Source organism: Atheta coriaria, unplaced genomic scaffold, assembly GCF_025399875.1.
Source record: "Atheta coriaria isolate IRGN ID8LTWV9N9 unplaced genomic scaffold, Caltech_Dcor_3.1 hic_scaffold_2_pilon, whole genome shotgun sequence".
NCBI lineage: Eukaryota > Metazoa > Arthropoda > Insecta > Coleoptera > Staphylinidae > Dalotia > Dalotia coriaria.
The window spans coordinates 3,099,881-3,118,648 of NW_027045444.1; the positions used below are offsets into that span (position 1 = coordinate 3,099,881).

The window sequence follows — 18,768 nt, forward strand, 5'->3', positions numbered from 1 at the left end:
CCGAGGGCGAGAGAGAGAGATCTCAGTTTCGTGTTTCTCTCTCTCTCGCAATGTGCATGACAATTTCGATAGAGATAGAGATCTCTCATTTCTGTGTTTCCCTCTCTCTCGCGCGATGTGCATGACATTTTCGATAGAGAGAGAGATCTCTTAGTTCCGTCTGTCTCGCTCTCTCTCTTTGTACGCGACCAATTTCAGGTCGAAAACTAATGGAAAAATGGAGTTGTGGTATCAGGAACCCAGAACGTCGAGGAGGTTAAAAAGTTTCAACAGATTTTTGTTTGGTTTCGACAAAACTTCGCAATAATTTTAATAATTTCGACGAAAAAATTTCACACTTCCACGAAAAAATGGACCAAAAATGCAAACTTTCAGGAGCATTTTTAAAGCATTTCGGTGCCTTTATGGAAGCAGAAAAATATAGCAAACGATAGAAGGACTCTTCTTCTACTAAATAATAAGAAGAACTGTAAAATTGAGCCAGAAATACCCGAGATACAGGGCGTTTTCCACGGCATGTTTTGAACATTTTCAATAAAAGCAGTTTTTCAAAGTTGATTTAAGGGCATTTCTAGGCCCTTTAGAAACTAGAAAGGTATAGCAAATGATAGAAGAACTCTTCTTCTATTAAATAATGAAAAGAACAATAAGATTAATCCAGAAACACCTGAGATACAGGGCGTTTTCCACGGCATGTTTTGAACATTTTCAATAAAAGCAGTTTTTCAAAGTTGATTTAAGGGCACTTCTAGGCCCTTTAGAAACTAGAAAGATATAGCAAATGATAGAAGAACTCTTCTTCTATTAAATAATGGAAAGAACAATAAGATTAATCCAGAAACACCTGAGATACAGGGCGTTTTCCACGGCGTGTTTTGAATATTTTCAGTAGAAGCAGTTTTTCAAAGTTGATTTAAGGGCACTTCTAGGCCCTTTAGAAACTAGAAAGATATAGCAAATGATAGAAGAACTCTTCTTCTATTAAATAATGAAAAGAACAATAAAATTAATCTAGAAACACCGGAGATACAGGGCGTTTTCCATGGTATGTTTGGGAGAAATACCAGAAAAGGGAAAAAAAGCAATTTTAGGGTATATCTGGCCCCTTTGGAGATGCGCAAAGGGCCGCAAACGATGAAGGAACTCTTCCAGTATAATATACAGGGTAAAATAATTAACAATAAATAATGAAAATATCTTTATTACCGCCGTTCATATAACACAAATAAATTTGATCATTGCATTATAAATGTTTATATAAAAATCAATCATAACATGCAGACTAACAGTCTTAACAATACAAAAAGAAATCGTAAATAAAATAAAATATTGCACTTATCCATAGTTAATTATATAAACTAAACCTTATTTTACATTTCTGAACTAAACATTATAATTAAATAATGCGCTTATTTCTAAATATATAGCGACTATAAAATTATTGCACATCATTACACATATTGCACGTAAATTGCTTGTATTGCACTCAAAAACTAACTAAAACCACAGATATCAACTAAAAATAAGCTCGTCCAACAACATCAGCTGCTTTTGTTAACTAAATTTGCATTTAATTGACAAAAACAAGCATAATTTCGAGTTTTAGGAGTGAATTAAATCTAGAACTTAATGAAATTATGAACAATGTAGGTTAATACGTATGTTAACTAGATTTACCAGCGCACCCGGTATAAAAATGTTTCCCCAACAAAGTACCCCTAGTCTTTGTGTGGCTACATGTACTGAGTGTTGCGAAAAATCAATTTAAAACGCAACAATTTCATGCTTTGATCATAAAAATCAAGTTTACAGAACACCCAGTATATAAAGCACTCAATATACAATCATATCAACCCTTAAACATATAACATAACCCTTGCTTACTAACCTTGCTTAAGGTTAAGGTTACTTAAGGTAGATATCCCAGTGAATTCTCTAAACTAGAATTTTGCACTCTAGCAACCATTTGCTGGACGTGATGTCCTTGAATTCCATTCGTGCCCTTAAATTCCCTCTCCCTGCTTAGCTGAGCATGCTGCCCATTCATACTCCTTCTCGCAAAGTCTTTCCTCCCGTTGCTACTATCATCACTTTGTGATTGTATAGTGTACAAACCATTTTTCGTCGAATACAAATGATTATTATTAATCTTTCCAGCTCCCAAAGGATTAACAGGCATAGGACCACTCCCAAATGCCTTCTCATAGGGATTAACACTGTAGAGACTATTGGCAATCATGCGTTGGTTTAAATTTTTCGGTTTGTAATAATCTGATGGGGAATAATGCGCACGCGGCGTACTCCCGACCAATTTCGACCTAGGAGATGATAATTTAATATCAGCGAATAACGCTGCAATCTCCTGTGATTTCTTTTGATTCCTCGTTGGGGTCTGCATACGTTGCATTGCAACCTGCTGCTGGATATGTTCCTGCTGACAGAAATGCTTTTCATAATCCAAAGGTTGATAATCAGTCGGATTGTGCACGAATTCTAAACTCTTCGAACTTTTAGTATTCGAGTACTTTTTACACAGCTTCCGGTTCAAAGGTTCATCAGTATTACTCTCGCTTGATGGAATAAAACCTCTCTGTCGTAACTGGTCAAAAATCGTCGCATTTTGACCCTGGCCGTGTCCTTTATGCGACAATGCTGGTGTTGTAATCGGGCAGTAACACTTATTACTATCCGTGCATGAATCCGTATCACATCCACACCATGTCAGCGATACTTCATCATGGTCGTGATGTGTGTGACCGTGGGCATGGCCCTGACCCTCTTTACACTTGCCTTTGTGATGTCCCAACGAGCAGTAGCATTTATCAGCAGACATACAAGTACACGTATCCGAATCAAAACTGCATTCAGAACATGATACATAGCCGGAAGAGCTGTGACGATTGTGGTTGCGGTTCCGGCGTCGCAGACTAAAAAAATCACTCTCTTCAGAGGTGCTGTGTCTTAGTTCTCTGCGACTGCTCCGTTTGGAATGACCCATACGTTGACGAGTCACATGTTCTTTGGGTGTGAAGTGTCGAGTGTCGTAACTACTACTCGAAATGGAACTCTCCGGGATTTTCGTTTCTAAAACAATTGCTTTGTCATGGTGGCTATGCCCACATGAACTGCCTCTGTTTCTGTTGTCTTTCTCACAATCCCTGCTACGATCCCGGTCTCGATCTTTGTCTTTATCTTTATCAGAGGAGCCTTTTTGATTTTCTGGAAAACATGTTTGAGTTTCTTGAATTTCGAACCCAAAACAACTCGTTTCTTGTGTGTTTGTGGAGGAAAATTGCGACGAAGGAGTTTCTTCTTTTGGCGACGCATGATACTCTTTGATCGTTGGTAGAGTTCATCTTTTGTGAGGGTTACAGATAGTTTCAGGAGGAATTCCTTGTAGATTGGCTTGAGGTCGTTGAAGGACATCCCTTCAGGATCGATTATTACACCTAGGATTTCGTCCATGGAGTGGAGACCTTCCTGCAGACGGAATTCGTTGAACAATTCATTGAAACCCAATGGGGAACCTCCAGTTGCTTGACCATTTAGTCTAAAAACAACAATAACATTAACAAAACGCATAAAAATTATTAATGTGGTTGGAAATGAAGAAAATGATCAAATTTAAGCGTTTTCTACAAGAAAATTCAGAGATATACTAACCTATGCACTTTAGATTTATACCTAGTCAATCCTCCGGCGTTGAGGAAACTCCCACTCCTTGGAATCGTAACCTTCGTGAGGATATCCCCGGTGTTGTCTGTTTTCTTCAACTCTTCATTCCGTTTCCGCAAACTCTTCACCCTCTTCAGACCCATATTAGTACTCTCACTCATAACCTGCTTAATCTCAGCTGTTATTTGCTTCTGATGGTTACTAATAAACGTATTCCATTTGTCCCCCAGAGGAACCTTCACTTCATTGGGTTCTTCATAAGGCAATATAGCATCTAGATCCTCATGTCCCTGATTGGGCCTCTGCGGTGCTCTCTTCTTATCCTTCTTCTTTTCTTTCTGCATATCAGAATGACCATTACCGCTGTTAATCAATGGTTGCGTATCGGCATCACCATCAAGTACATCAAAATCACTCATCATGGAAGAAGTCCCACTCTCCATGGTACCACTCGAAGAGCGTTTCTTCCTGGGTGGTCGAACAGGATGTGAAAGGTTGTCGTGGAAAGATGAGGATGCAACGGACATACAAGTGACGCCATTACGGTTCTTGGGGACCTTCTTTTCTTTGGCCTTCATGTGCGCCATTAGGGATTTGTACAGTGTTGCGGCAATGACAATCGCATCCTCGGAGGTCTGACATACAAACCCATGACATTCCAATTGTTTGTGAACCCCGATTTTACGCATTACCACCGCAAACAGAGGAGAATGACTGTCTCCTAATGTGATATATTTCTTTTCTTGTGTGGATAAAGATTTAAACAATTGTTGTTTGTCTAAATTATCCGGATCGGTTATTAGGGGTAAAAAGGCAAAGTTGAAATCATCCTGAAGGACGAATTTGACAGCTGACCATACAGCTATAGTAGGAAATGAATTCAACTGCTCCAAATCACCTTTCTCACCCAAATATTGCACTTTTAACCCATGTGCAGAAATTTCAAGTTTTCCGGTTAATCCTCCCCTTTGCACCTTTGAAATTCTTTCAGATTTCTTCCGATATGCAAAGTATAAATCCTTCAAAGGACTTTGCAAACCTGCTAAACTGGTGACCTTTTCACCCAGAGGAATACTACCCAAATAATCAACCGAAAAGTGATGCACACCGATGTCGTTTATAGGAATACCATTGTCAATGGCGACATCTGTGAACATTTTCTCGATACGCGCTTGTACGCTATTCTTCGTCGAGTGGGAGGAGTCTGATTCAAACATTTGGTCGATTTTTTGTTTGTACACCGAGTAGACACTTCCGGTGTCGTCTTGGGCGTCATTGTTTAGCAAACGGAAGCCGGAGGATGTGGATGGGACACGTTTGGCGTTTTGATGGGAGGGTGGTTCGGGAGGGAGGAGGCCAGCTATGGGCGGGGGCCGGGGGACCACCACGGAATCCATCGTCGTGCACATCACCATTGTATTGAGGTTAGGACATGTTTTATTCTGAAACAAATGAAAATTTATTTAGAAAATAAACTTTGATTCAAAATATTTCAAAAACTATTAGTGATAATATAAATTTTCTTTGTGGAATAGGTAGAGAATTAAATTATATGTATTTTGAATGTAAATGCACAAGTGCACTAATTATATATAAATTATTATAGCATATTTAAAAAGAAAAATAAAAAATATGCCAAAAACATATTTGTTTCAAAAAATAACTCAAAAACTACTTTTACTATCAAATTAATTTTTGAGTCGTCTTAAAGTATATAAAATTCTCTTTAATATGATACAAATATAACAATAATACCAATAACAGTTTTTATGTAATCATCTTCCAAACACAAAAATTAAGCAACAAAACACAAAAAAATCATGTAACTCAAATAATAATTTCATAACAATTGCAAAAACCAAAGAATTACACCTGTACATTTGTAATTAACACCAAATAAGTTTTATAACGCATTCCAGGTTGCATAATTGCAATTTTTCATGGTAAAAATCACCTGTACACATCTTGAAATACACTACCTATAATTTTACTCAAAGTAAAAACTTTGTAAGACTTTGTAAAACAATAGAAATAGAAATAGTTGGAATAATTTGCCTGAATGTGTTTAGTGCGTGCCGTGCCCGATGCGCATGGACGGTTTAAGTGCGCGTCGAGTTGCGTTGGTTATGCGCGCGCATAAATTCCAGACTCCATCGAGTAAAATGTTAATTAGAAATTAATTACGAGAGGCAACGGCACGTGCCGCATAATGCGCGAGTAAAAAACTACAGCTACAAGCGGCTACCGCGCAAATTTCACGCACTTAATGCTAGTTATTCATATTATCCATACTTAGGTCATTATTGTTAACCTTAAATATAATTAAATGTTGTTGTAATGAGCAGGAAGCGCAGATAAACTTGACAATATCGTGATAATGGAAGGATTATTAAACGTGTCGACATTGTGTTATTAAAAAGAATTATTTTGAATCAGAAAATAATTGAAAATTATAAAATTAGTTTTAAATTAATTTTTATAAGTAAATAATATAATAGTCTGATTAAATTTTTATGTTAGATTATTGACAATTTAATTTAGAATAAAATTGAATTTATTTTGAATAGTTATCTTCATTATTTAGTAGGTTATCGGAGTTTTTGTAACATAATTCAATTATTATCACATTTTTAATTTGAGCGCTTATAATTTATAAACCCTTTAATTAAAATTTATAAATTTTACCTTAAATATAGTATATTAAATTCTGTTTAATATAATGTCAAATTTATTTGTTTCAAACCAGTGGTACTCAAACTACGCATCTCCAAAGTGAAAATTTAATTTTTTTAATGTATTTTTTGCAATAATTTACTAAATTGTTAATAATTTAAAAACTAATGCAAATTATTAAATATTTCTTTAAAGACTATATAGTATATTAAATTTTGTTTAAATAAATGTTAAAATTATTTGTTTTAGACCAGTGGTACTCAAACTGTACGTCATCAAAGTGGGAGAATTAAAAAAAAAAACTTATTTTAGAAAATCTAAACTTAATTAAACTTAATTTTAAAATTCTTTGAAAACTTTTAATTTCTAATCCCTTCAGCTAAAATCAATAAATTATATTCTAAATTAAAGAGAATTTAATATATAATACGCACTAATAAATTTATCCCTATATAATTTGTACTTCTTAAAATATTAATCATTTAGCAATTCATTGATTTCCGCTAAACACAACTGTTAATTCGATACATGCTACATCGAGATAAAGTATTATTTATAGATTGTTAAATGCAAACGACATGCATAAACGTAGATTGTGCGAATATCAATTTTACACATCTTAAAAAATTTCCCACAGCACATCCACCACAAGCTGCAGCATGCAGCGAATAATTAATTAATCTGAAGAAGACTTAAAGTTTAATATGAAAGTTATTGCGGTGCAATGTCAAGATCGCCGAAAACTGCTATAACCAGCTGATTGACTTAATTTTTTTTGTAGGCCACGCCGAGGTTGAGGTTGACTCGGACCCGATTGACCAGTTTGGTAACTTAAAGTCGAGTAACGTCTTCGGAATGACTTAAATTCAGAAAATGACTTTAATATGACTTAAGTAAGACTACAGCAAGAAAAATTAAGCCTTTCATTACTTTAGAAAGTCAATTTTTCAAAATATTTTTTTATATAATTTATTATTTATTAAATATTAATGTTTGTTTTGTTAAATAGGCTTAATATTTAAATTATTTCGTGGAAATAATAAAGATCGGAATGTTGTCAACCAGGTCACAACTGTAATTAATCATATTGACTCTTTAACACAAGATTACTACTAAACTAATAAAGATAAATATTTAAAATAAAAACTAATGGATTATTTATTAAATTTGTTATCATCTTTGGCAAAAATATGTTAATTTTGTTAAAGGGTTCAAGAATTATTGGCAATTAAAAATTAAAATAATTTTAGGTGTATTTCTAACAATAAGTTACTAAATTGTTAATAATTCTAAAAAGTGATAATGTTAAATAAACAATTTTTAAAGATCCTATCAGTATATTAAATTCTCTTTAATTTGATGTCAAATTTTTTTGTTTCTGACCAGTGGTTCCAAAACTATGTGTCCCCAAAATATAAAATATTTTTAAAAGTCCCTTTTTGCACTATGTTACTAAATTATTATTAATTTAAAAATTAAATAAACAATCTAAATAATTCTTTTAATCCTTAGTAGTATTTTAAATTCTCTTTAATTTGATACTAAATTTAGTAGTTTCAAACGAGTAGTACCAAAACTATGCGCTACCAAACTTTGAGAATTTTTTTCACATATTTTTTTTATGTTTCGCGTAAATAAAAATACATATCTTTAAATCTAATAAACAAAATACAATAAAACAATTATTTTCTTATAATATATTAACCACTCATTAATTTCCTACCTTTAGTAAAATCTAATAAAAATTATAAAAACTACAACACTTTAAACAAGTCAACATAAAAACTACTGCGCATATTGCACGCGTCCGCTATAAAAACCAACAAAAAACTCCATATTACTATCCAAACCTTAATTTTCACTAAATTAACTCACACATGTAAATGTATACAGTAATTTAAATCTTTTCGGAGTGCGAGCTGTGCGCAGAACAAGCCGAAACCGTTAATTTTAATCGACTCGCGTGTGCCACAACGGCGACGCGATTCTCTCTTTGGCAGTCTTAACTCTTAACTCTTTCGATTAAGAAAAAGAACAGGAAAGACACGTGGAAGAGTTACGCGTCTGTTATACCATGTTGTACGTTGTCTGTGTGGTGTAGTGTTACCTGCGTTACCTGTTACCCGCGCGACGCACGCACTTGGTCAACAATCCGCGCTGAGCCGAGCGCCCGAGAATTCGTAACAAGCGGCGACAGTTATTCGGTTTTTGTTCTCGACGTCTCGGCGATCCATCAACGCGCTTAATTACGTCGCCATGTCGGGTTCATTAAGCAGGAAGACCCGAGAAATTGCGAGGAATTCGATTGAAGAGAGACAGTTTTTTAAAGTGCACATGTTTAAAGGCACGTAACTTTGGTACCAGTGGCTTCAAATTAACAATAATGGATTTGTTTTAACTAAAATTTAATAGACTTTCAGATAAATTTTGGTTTTCGTTTATATTGTTGCTATTTTTAAAGTTATAACAAAAAAACTGGAACATTTCAGTTTTTGAGAAAATTATTTTTGTTTTGCTAAAGTTTAACACCCTGTAGATTGGTTTCCTATAGTTCAAATTAAACAAATTTTACATGAAATAATTCAGAATTTATTCTAGTTTATTATTTGTTAAAAATTGTATGTAAAAAATGTTTAATTTAGCCTCTATAAACAAATTTACATCAAAAAACACATTTTTTAACCATAAAAGTTACACCATTTTCAAACGCCTGTCACGTGGTTATCAAAACGTCAAAATTTACAAAATAAATCTCTGTAATTGCCAAATTTAATACTCTTTCATATTATTTTTAGATCATTCCCCTACCTAACTTTTTTTTACAAATTATTATTAAAAAACTAAGAAATTGCTGTTTTTGGTCATCATTTTTTTCTGTAAAAGTTAAACACCCTGTATATATTTTTCCCTTGGTTCAAATTTGACATATTATACCTCAGATGATTCCAAATTTATTCTAATTTAATATTCATTAAAATTTGTATCCAAAATGTTAATAATTTGGTTTCTATAATCAATTTAACACAAAAACAAATTTTCTCTCAATAAAAGTTATGCAATTTTCAAACGCCTGTCACGTGATAATAACCACGTCAAAAACACTTTACTACACCTTTCTAATAAACAAATTTAATACTCTTTCATATCCTTTTTATTTCATCACGCTACCTGTCATAGTTAATGGATGATTACGTAAAACATCATTTAATGCCCCTGTTTTTTCTTCTCTTTGTTTAATCCATGTGTATATCAGCCACAACATCTCTAGTAAACCATTTCCTATATCGCTTTAATTGGAATTCGAAGCAGTTCGTCGGCTAAATGGCGAACGGCGATAGTTCTGCGAATGGCCGAGCACCGTTCGCGTACGCGTACAGTTACGAAACGCATTGTGATCGCCGATCGAAGACGCCGCCGTGCCGAAGAAAAAGAGCGCGCACGGCGCAAAAATGTAGCGATAAAAATGCGCGCGCGAAACGCATCAGAAGACGCGGAGCGAGCGGATCGCATGAGCGGCGCACGCGATAATTGGAAGAAATCGCTCACGGACGAGGTAAATGCATGCAGGACACGAATGGCGATGCAGGAGAACTTTTACCGCGATGAGAATAAGAAAAAAATTGCGTTTTAGAATGAAGATTTCAAGGTTAAAAAACATGAAATTCTTTGGATTTTTAAAGATTATCAGCAAAGTTTAAGAGATGCAAGTTAAAAGTAAAGTGAATTTGATTAGAGATTAAATTTGAGATGTTTTACAGAAAAATTTGATCAAATTTCTTAAAAAAATGGCAAAGTTATGAGCAATCAAAGATTTATTTAATTTTTTGTGTGAAAAAAAATCATGAAAGTTGTCAATTTTTCTTTAATAACTCAAAAAGTATTATTAGTTAATTAATTATTTAAAGTTTATATCAAAGTCAATAACATTTAAAGCAATTTGTGCTATTATCCATAAGAATCTACCAAAAATTAAACAAATTATGAACGGGCAAATTAAACATTTAAGAAAAAAAAAATTGAAAAGTGTTTTTTTTTTACTTTTTTCTTTACATACTCAAAAACTAAAAACTGCATAAAAATAAATAAGACATATTATAAAACCTAATAAAATTCCTGACAATTTGCACTATCACACATCAAATTCCACCAAACGATTCAAAAGTTACAAGCTCTCAAAATCAAAGAAAGTAAATGAAGAATAATTTTGAATGTAACCCGATATTTTCTTCGATAAAAATTTCACATTCCGACTATTTTGCCTTATAAATAATACTTTCCAATAAATAAAAGCAATAAATATAGAAAACCGTTAAATCTGATAATATACCAAGACAATAATCACTACTATACCTATTCTTATACTAAAAAAAATATATATAAAAATAAAAAAAGGAAACTTTTATTAACTACTATCAACACCGTTTTGATGCATTTTTCTCCTTTAACTAATCTTCTGTGATAGCTATGAATAACTTCATCAATGCACAATGTAATCATTCGAGTGTGTGTTCAATGATGTGTGGAATAAGTGCTAAATGCGAATAATTGTGACTGCTGATTGCAAATTGCAAATTGCGGTGGTAATTGCCGCCAATTCAAATCGTACAAATGCGCATTTAATGTTCAGCGTTTAGACTTTGCGATACAAACGAATTAATGTTAATGTGAGTGATGTTGAGAAGTGTGCAAAATCACAGATGCAAAATAAGAAGAAGAAGCAGAAGAAGACATTAAAAGTGTAAAAGTTGCGTTAAAGTAGTATTAATTTGAAAACTAATTCATTTATTGCCAAATTTATGTATTTTGAACCAATGATACACAAATTATGCGCCAAAAGTTTAGTACTTTTTGTTTAGTAGACTTAAGCTCCACCCCGTGACTAAAGTATTTTAATCACAACCTTGACTATCTATGTATAAAGTACTACTTTTTGGGTCTTAAAACCGAGGAAAAACTGGCATTTTAAAGGTGGATGTAGAAAAAAAATCATTTTTGATGTTTTAAGTAACTAAAAACCGTAATATCTCAGAAGTTCATAAAAAAATATAACAAAACATACATTTTCTGATAATATATTCACCACTGATTAATATTAATGTACAAATGGGCATTTAATGTGCGTTTAGATACAAACGAATTTAATGTTAATGTTTGTGATGTTGAGAAGTGTGCAAAATCGCAGATGCCACAGAAGAAGCAGAAGAAGACATTAAGAGTTTATAAGACGCGTGCCGACCGCGATAAATGCACTCTTACACAGTATTTGCATTGAATGCGCTTTGGATTCGCATGATTACCATAATTCCCAGCTAAAACCGCGTTATCTTCACTTGTTTCCAAGATTACATAAAGTAATTTAAACAAACAACATTAAACATCAAAATTACTTTAAAAAAATCTACTATTATTATCAATAATTCACCAAAAAAATATAAAAAAAAACATATTTACTTATTTAAATGTTTATGTTTATCCTGCGCTAAATTTGAATGCATAATTAAAGCTTGTGCTGTGTTTGAATCTTGAATGAGTAATTAATTAACACTTTCTTTTCGTTTTCGTTTTATTATTGTTCTTGCGGTGTTGTTCATTTTAATATTTTCACTCCGAATAATGCACACAATGCATTTCTTTTATTTTAATTTCTCAGAGGCGAGTAATTAACGCGTTTAAATTTTGTCACAATTTCACTGCCGACCAACGAAATAAACAGTACTAAAATTTTACTTCAGTTTACTTTCTATTGTCTTAATGAACAATAAGTTACGCATAAACTATAAGAACTTGTTGCGTGAAATAAATTTAAAAAATGTTTTATTGCAATATTTAGTAAATAAAAATGATGAAAGTGATAAAAAATTGTCATAAAATTCGAAAGTCACTAAAAATAACATTTTATAACGACAAAAAATTTCCAACTTGTTTGGTTTGTCTTATAAACTATATTTTTGTATTAAATCTAAGTTTTAAATTCAATATATTGATAGTTTATTAGATTGTTGATAAAATGATATCAAATTTGTTGAGATTGAACGTTGGGTTGCATAGTTATAAGGCGCTGAAATGTTGGTTATGAAATAATTATCACTTCTTTTATATGCATTCACAGGCAAAACTTTAAATATCTCTAAAAGTATTACACAAAAAATGTTTAAATATTCATATGTCAATAACCAGTTAAATTACTAACAAATTTATATATAATTTGTTTATTTATAATAATAAACAACCAAATGACAAATATTTAAACCCAATTTTTTTCTCCATCTAACGACATCTCCAAAACATGATAAAATTAGGCTACACTGTAATTAAAATCAAATCAAGATATAATAATTAAACTTTATGATGAAACTTTTGTTTCAACTTCACTTCTGTCAAAATTATTGTTACACATTTTCTTACAAGCTTTTCCGCGATGATGCAACTCGTGCAAATTGCAATTGCACAACCGGCGTACCGTTTACCTGGTCGCTAACGACCAGAGATGCGGCTTGGATGGCGCCGTAACATGTCGCACAACAATCAGACAACTTTTATCGCCGCACAATTCGCACAATCCGCGATAAAATCGTGCCGAACGAAACGGTGTTCGACAAATATGTCGAATAACATGTTCTATTCATCGCCGCGAACAAGTATGACGACAAAAATGCTAAACATAACGTTGAATTATTTAAATGTGATCAATGTGCCTGTAGTGCTATTGTACGCGGTAGTGTTAATCGATGTTTTTGTAAAGAAACAAGAACAAGAATTAAGTTGTGGACACGCATTAGACCGATATGAATTTGAATTTGTTTTTTTTTGTTTTGGTGAAAATTTTTAGCATATTTACGTGGAATTGTTTAGTTTTTTAAAAATTATTAACATACTGTTACAGGTAAAACAAAAAAGTAATTAGAATTAGATTAAGGGTTACATTTTTAATGTCTCCAAGAAAAAATCGATCAAATTGATTAAAAAATGGCTAAACTATAAGAAATCAAAGATTTTGTTTATTTTTTTATGAAAGAAACTTTGAAAACCGTCAGTTTTCCTTCAATTACTCAATAAGTACTTTTAGTTAATTAATTATTTAAAATTTCTAGTAAAGTTAATAAAATTTATAACTATTTGTACTAACTTTCCTAAAAATCTATAAAAGAGATAATAAATTATGACTTGTTAAACAAAAACTTGACAATTTTTTCCCTAATTTTAAATGCAAATAATTTCTAAACCTTCCAATAAATATAAACAATTTTAACATTTTTCTATTCAAAATTTAATTAACTATCACATATTAAAATTTCAACCACACAACATTATTACTTCAAAAGTTATAAACAATTTTCTAAATGATTTCCATTAGTCATGTCAATAAACTTGATACTTTTGAAAGTTTACGTAATTATAAAAGTAACAGACCCCGAAATATCATTAGCAATGTTTAATGAATTCGATATTTGACGCAATATACTACACTACAATATTTTGAAGTGTGATTTCTTTGTGTTATTGTATTGCGTTGTGAGTGAAAATGTGCAAATTTCGCGAGTATCGCACTCGATTACAACAAAAAGATTCGTTGCGATTGTCGCGCGAATTCGAGCGTAAAGTGAGAGTACGCGCCGGTAATTTAATTACTAATTACACTCGATTAATGCGTTCCATGCGCACTAACGGTGCGATAATACAACTCTAGAATGATGTACCTACAGAAATTACCATTATTATATAGAAAAATATATAATTATATCTAATTTGAGAAATAATTGGTGTTTAAATATTTGTCATTTGGTTATTTATTGGTATACATAAACAAATTATACGTCAAATTGTTAGTAATTTAAATATTTATAACTATTAAAAGTTTTAAAAATATTTGTTTGATACTTTAAAAGATATTTAATGTTTTGTAACTTATTGCAAGCGACAACCTACATAACCTAAGTTGAACGTCCTCATAACTATGCAACCTAACATTCAATCATAACAAATTTACTATTATTTTATCTAAAATTTAATAAACTATTACCATACTTAATTTCAAATTAATATCTTTTACCATTTAGAAATAATTCATACTTTTCTTAAACATTTCACAATTTACAATATTCTCATGTTTTCTTTTTCAAATTTAATCCTCAATAACTCCCAAACTAATTAAAATAATTACTAAAACCAACCAATAATTTAAACACCAATAAAGAATAAACCCAGATTTATTAATTTCATTAAAATACCTCTAATAATTTATAAGTTATCAATAAACAAAACTGCTGATCATACTTTCCGCAAACATTTTAATGTTTTCTCACCTTTGATGCAGAATAACTCCCAAACTAATAAAAATAATGACTAGAACTAACCAATAATTAAAACAGCAATAAACAATCAACCTAAATTTCTTAATTTTGATATAATACACCGAATAATTAATAAATTATCTATAAACAAAAATGAAGATCATATCTTCCATTTTTCCTCAAAAATTTCACAATAACTAAAAATTTCAATGTTTTTTCACCTAAAATCCCCAATAACTCCCAAAATAATTAAAATAATCACATAAACCAACCAATAATTAAAACACCAATAAACAATGAACCTAAATTTACAAATTTTACCAAAATTCTTCTAATAATTTATTAATTACCAATAAACAAAGATGAAAAAGATGATAAAGAAAGTAAATCACAGTAATAAAATTGGAAAGTGACTCAAATCCCAATTGTTAACCTAACTCACCTCCTACTTAACAACCAGTATTGTCTACAAGTATTATTACTATTCTTTAAGTCTAAAATCTCCATCTTCATTTTATTTCATTTTCGAGGCTTTAAAATTTTGATTCTGATCTAGATTTCGATTTCGTTCGTGTTTCGTTTTCGCTTCACGCACCGCACAAGGGAACTAAGCCAACAATAAGCAAATTAAAATACTAAGGTGCATGTGTGTGTGTATTATTAGGAAGTAAAACTGATTCTCATCAAGTGTGGCATGCAGCGCACGTTCAAGTTTATCTCTAGTTCAAGTCTGGAAATATTTAAACTGGAACTAGATCTGCTTTTTTCATCTCTTTCTTTTTTCAATGCGTTATAAACCTCGCTTTGGACAGTAGGCGCTGTTTAGTGGCTTCATTGTTAATTTGTGCTTTATGCTTTGATGGCACTTGTTAGCGTGTTACAAATTCGATTCATTTAAGCACTAAGTGTGGAAGAGGAATGAAAAGAATAGAAATCTAATCATCATCGGAATGTGATGTGTTGAATCTGTTGATCTAAATTCGGATAATTCTCACTCACTTTTTATTCAATTTTTTTTATAGTTTAGAAAATAAGTTATAATTTTTATACTAAAAATTGTAAATTGTTGAAATAAATGTTAATCGACGTATTTGTCACTAAAGAATTTATGTTGTTAATATAAATTGTTTATAACAATTTTTCAAAGTAAATTTTTAATAGATTTAAAATTTCTACATTTAAAAAATAAAACAATTTAATTTTAAACAAATTAAACTAAAATTTAAATTAATAGAAATTTTTCTGTTCTGGAATAAAAAGTTTTACGATTTAAATAAACGCAATGTTTAGAAAATCCGTGTAATTGTATTCTAATTACAATCAAAATTGACGTTTACTTACAATGCACGAAATTGAATTAAATCGTGCGTATTTACCGCATGAGCACGAGAATTTAAATACGAAGTTTCATTTTTCTTGTTTAATGTTTTCCTTATTGTTTCTAAAAACGAACAATTTTTTTATTAAATAAAATGAGATATTAATTGATCAAAATGTCAATAAATCAATCAATATTGAACTTATAAGAAGCATTTACTTTGTAATTTATGGAATTTATAACAGTGATAGATTGATTTATAACTTGAAATAGTTTCGTAGACATGTGGAAGCTTATAAATTATTGATATTTATCGATAGTTAAGTGATTAATATAATTAATCACAATTTTTTTAGGTTACAAGTTTATTGCTAATAACTTGTAAACTAAATATGATATAGCAATGAAATTAACGCCACGATGTATATTATGTAACTGGTCATAATTGCGCAAAATATTAAAATAATATCTTTAGTAGTTTTGAAACAATTAAATATTTTACCAAAATAAAACTTAGCGGTTAGAACCCAAAAATTATAGGCTCAATTTTAAATCCCTATAACTAGGCAACCCAAACTATAAATACACCAAATATTAAAACCATAATTTAAATACTTTTTAAATTATTAATAATTTTATCCCAAGAAGTTTTTATTTTCAAAAAAATAATAACCTCAATTTTAAACTGATATAACGCAAAAACTAAAATCACAACCAACCTAATTTAAATTCCAATTTATAAACAAATAAATCCTTTATACCATGTGTTAATTTCAAAACTATAACATTAATACCCCCCGAGATATTCCACATTTCCTTTGAAGACAATAAAACAAAGCGTATTCAACAACTGTTCAACCGCGCATGATCTCAATCATCCATCGATTATAACTCCATAAAACTATAATTTACTGTATTGACAGATTGAGACTACCCATTAAGACGCCACAGCTTCAATGCCTGCTCATTTACCACCTATACTTACTCATATCAAAAACAATACACAATACAAAACTTTCAGGTTAAGTTATTATTTCGCCGTCAATAAAAGAAGTAGATTACAGTTTCTTGCATTATCACAACTTATGTAACAAACATGTCGGCGATATGAAACCTCATTGATCTGCAATTGCAATGTTTTCCACACAACAAACAGATTGTGTAGCGACATCGCACCACATAAATCATATCAATGTGTGAGAGAGTATAACTATACACTTGGTATGTGTACCTATGTGTGTGTTTTCTTCTGCGTTCGATGACTGCCGATCGTTTAGTTCATCGCGCGCCATCTGCTTGTAATTGTTTCTAACGGTCACGCTCATTTTTGTCTAGCAACCGTATTTTTCTGCGATCGGTCTTAGACATGCGGAGTTTATTTTTTCCAAAGATGAAGATAACCGAATACGGATTGATGTTTCAGGAAGCATATTTCCACGAAATCAATAAGTTATAGTGTTATTGACGTATTGATATAAAAAGACGTTTAAAAAACGGTGCATTATGAGTGTGGTGAAAAAGTCACAGTGATGAAATTTTATATAGGTATTATGTAAGTGTTGATGGGTAATTTAAAGTTGTTTTTGTGTGAATTGAATGTTTAGTTGCATAGTTATATTACTTTAAAGAAAAAAATCATTTGTGATTAAAACTCTGCGATTCGTTCTTCTTTATATCTATTAGTTTACAAGATAATCGACATTAAAAAAAATGGGCAAAAATTGAAAAATGTCACTTTTTAGCACTTTTAGTCACGTTTTTTGACTTTTTACTATAAGAAATAGTATTATTTTATAATTTGATCTGATGGAGCACTTTCCAGTCTTTCATAATCAGCAATTCGTTGGTTGCTGTCTCTTTTAGTTTTTAAAATATTAATTATCAAAAATGGTCGATAAAAATTATCAACAAGCACCCCCTTGACAATTTTTTTTAAGAATAAAAATTTCATCTCTTAGATTTCCGTTTTAACTATCCTATCTGATGGAGAATAGTCCGTAGATTAAGACGCTGCGATCAAATCTTAATTATCTCTTTTAGTTTACGAGATATTCGCGATTAAATAAAATCGTCAAAAATTGCAAAATGTCACTTTTTAGCACTTTCAGTCACGTTTTTTGACCTTTTACTCTTAGGAATATTATTATTTTATATTTCTACCTGATAGAGAATATTCCAATCCTTCATAATCAGCAATTCGTTGGTTGCTATAGCTTTTAGTTTAAAAGATATTAATTATCAAAAATCGTCGAAAAAAAGTATCAAGCACCCCCCCTTGGCAATTGTTTTCTTAAGAATGAAAATTTCATCTCTCAGATTTCCGTTTTAACTATCCTATCTTATAGAGAATAGTGCGTAGATTAAGACGCTGCGATCAGATCTTAATTATCTCTTTTAGTTTACGAGATATTCGCGATTGAATAAAATCGTCAAAAATTGCAAAATGTCACTTTTTAGCACTTTTAGTCACGTTTTTTGACCTTTTACTCTTAGAAATATTATTATTTTATATTTCTACCTGATAGAGAATTTTCTAATCTTTCATAATCAGTAATTCGTTGGTTGCTATCGCTTTTAGTTTAAGAGATATTAATTATCAAAAATCGTCGAAAAAAAGTATCAAGCACCCCCCCTTGGCAATTTTTTTCTTAAGAATGAAAATTTCATCTCTCAAATTTCCGTTTTAACTATCCTATCTTATAGAGAATAGTCCGTAGATTAAGACGCTGCGATCAGATCTTAATTATCTCTTTTAGTTCACGAGATATTCGCGATTGAATAAAATCGTCAAAAATTGCAAAATGTCACTTT

General features: G+C 31.2%; 1 protein-coding gene across 1 annotated transcript in view; it reads right to left on the reverse strand.

The window, feature by feature from the left end:
• Window positions 1-1,185: 1,185 nt before the first annotated feature.
• Window positions 1,186-18,768, reverse strand: part of LOC135802534 (uncharacterized) — a 29,096-nt gene continuing 11,513 nt past the window's right edge. Inside the window, exons 2-4 of the mRNA XM_065316128.1 lie at window positions 3,664-5,117; window positions 3,199-3,550; window positions 1,186-3,106 (exon numbers count right to left, since the gene is read on the reverse strand). Coding sequence (XP_065172200.1) covers window positions 1,910-3,106; window positions 3,199-3,550; window positions 3,664-5,090 — 2,976 coding nt within the window. The 5' untranslated portion in view covers window positions 5,091-5,117 and the 3' untranslated portion in view covers window positions 1,186-1,909. The remainder of the gene's footprint in view (window positions 3,107-3,198; window positions 3,551-3,663; window positions 5,118-18,768) is intronic.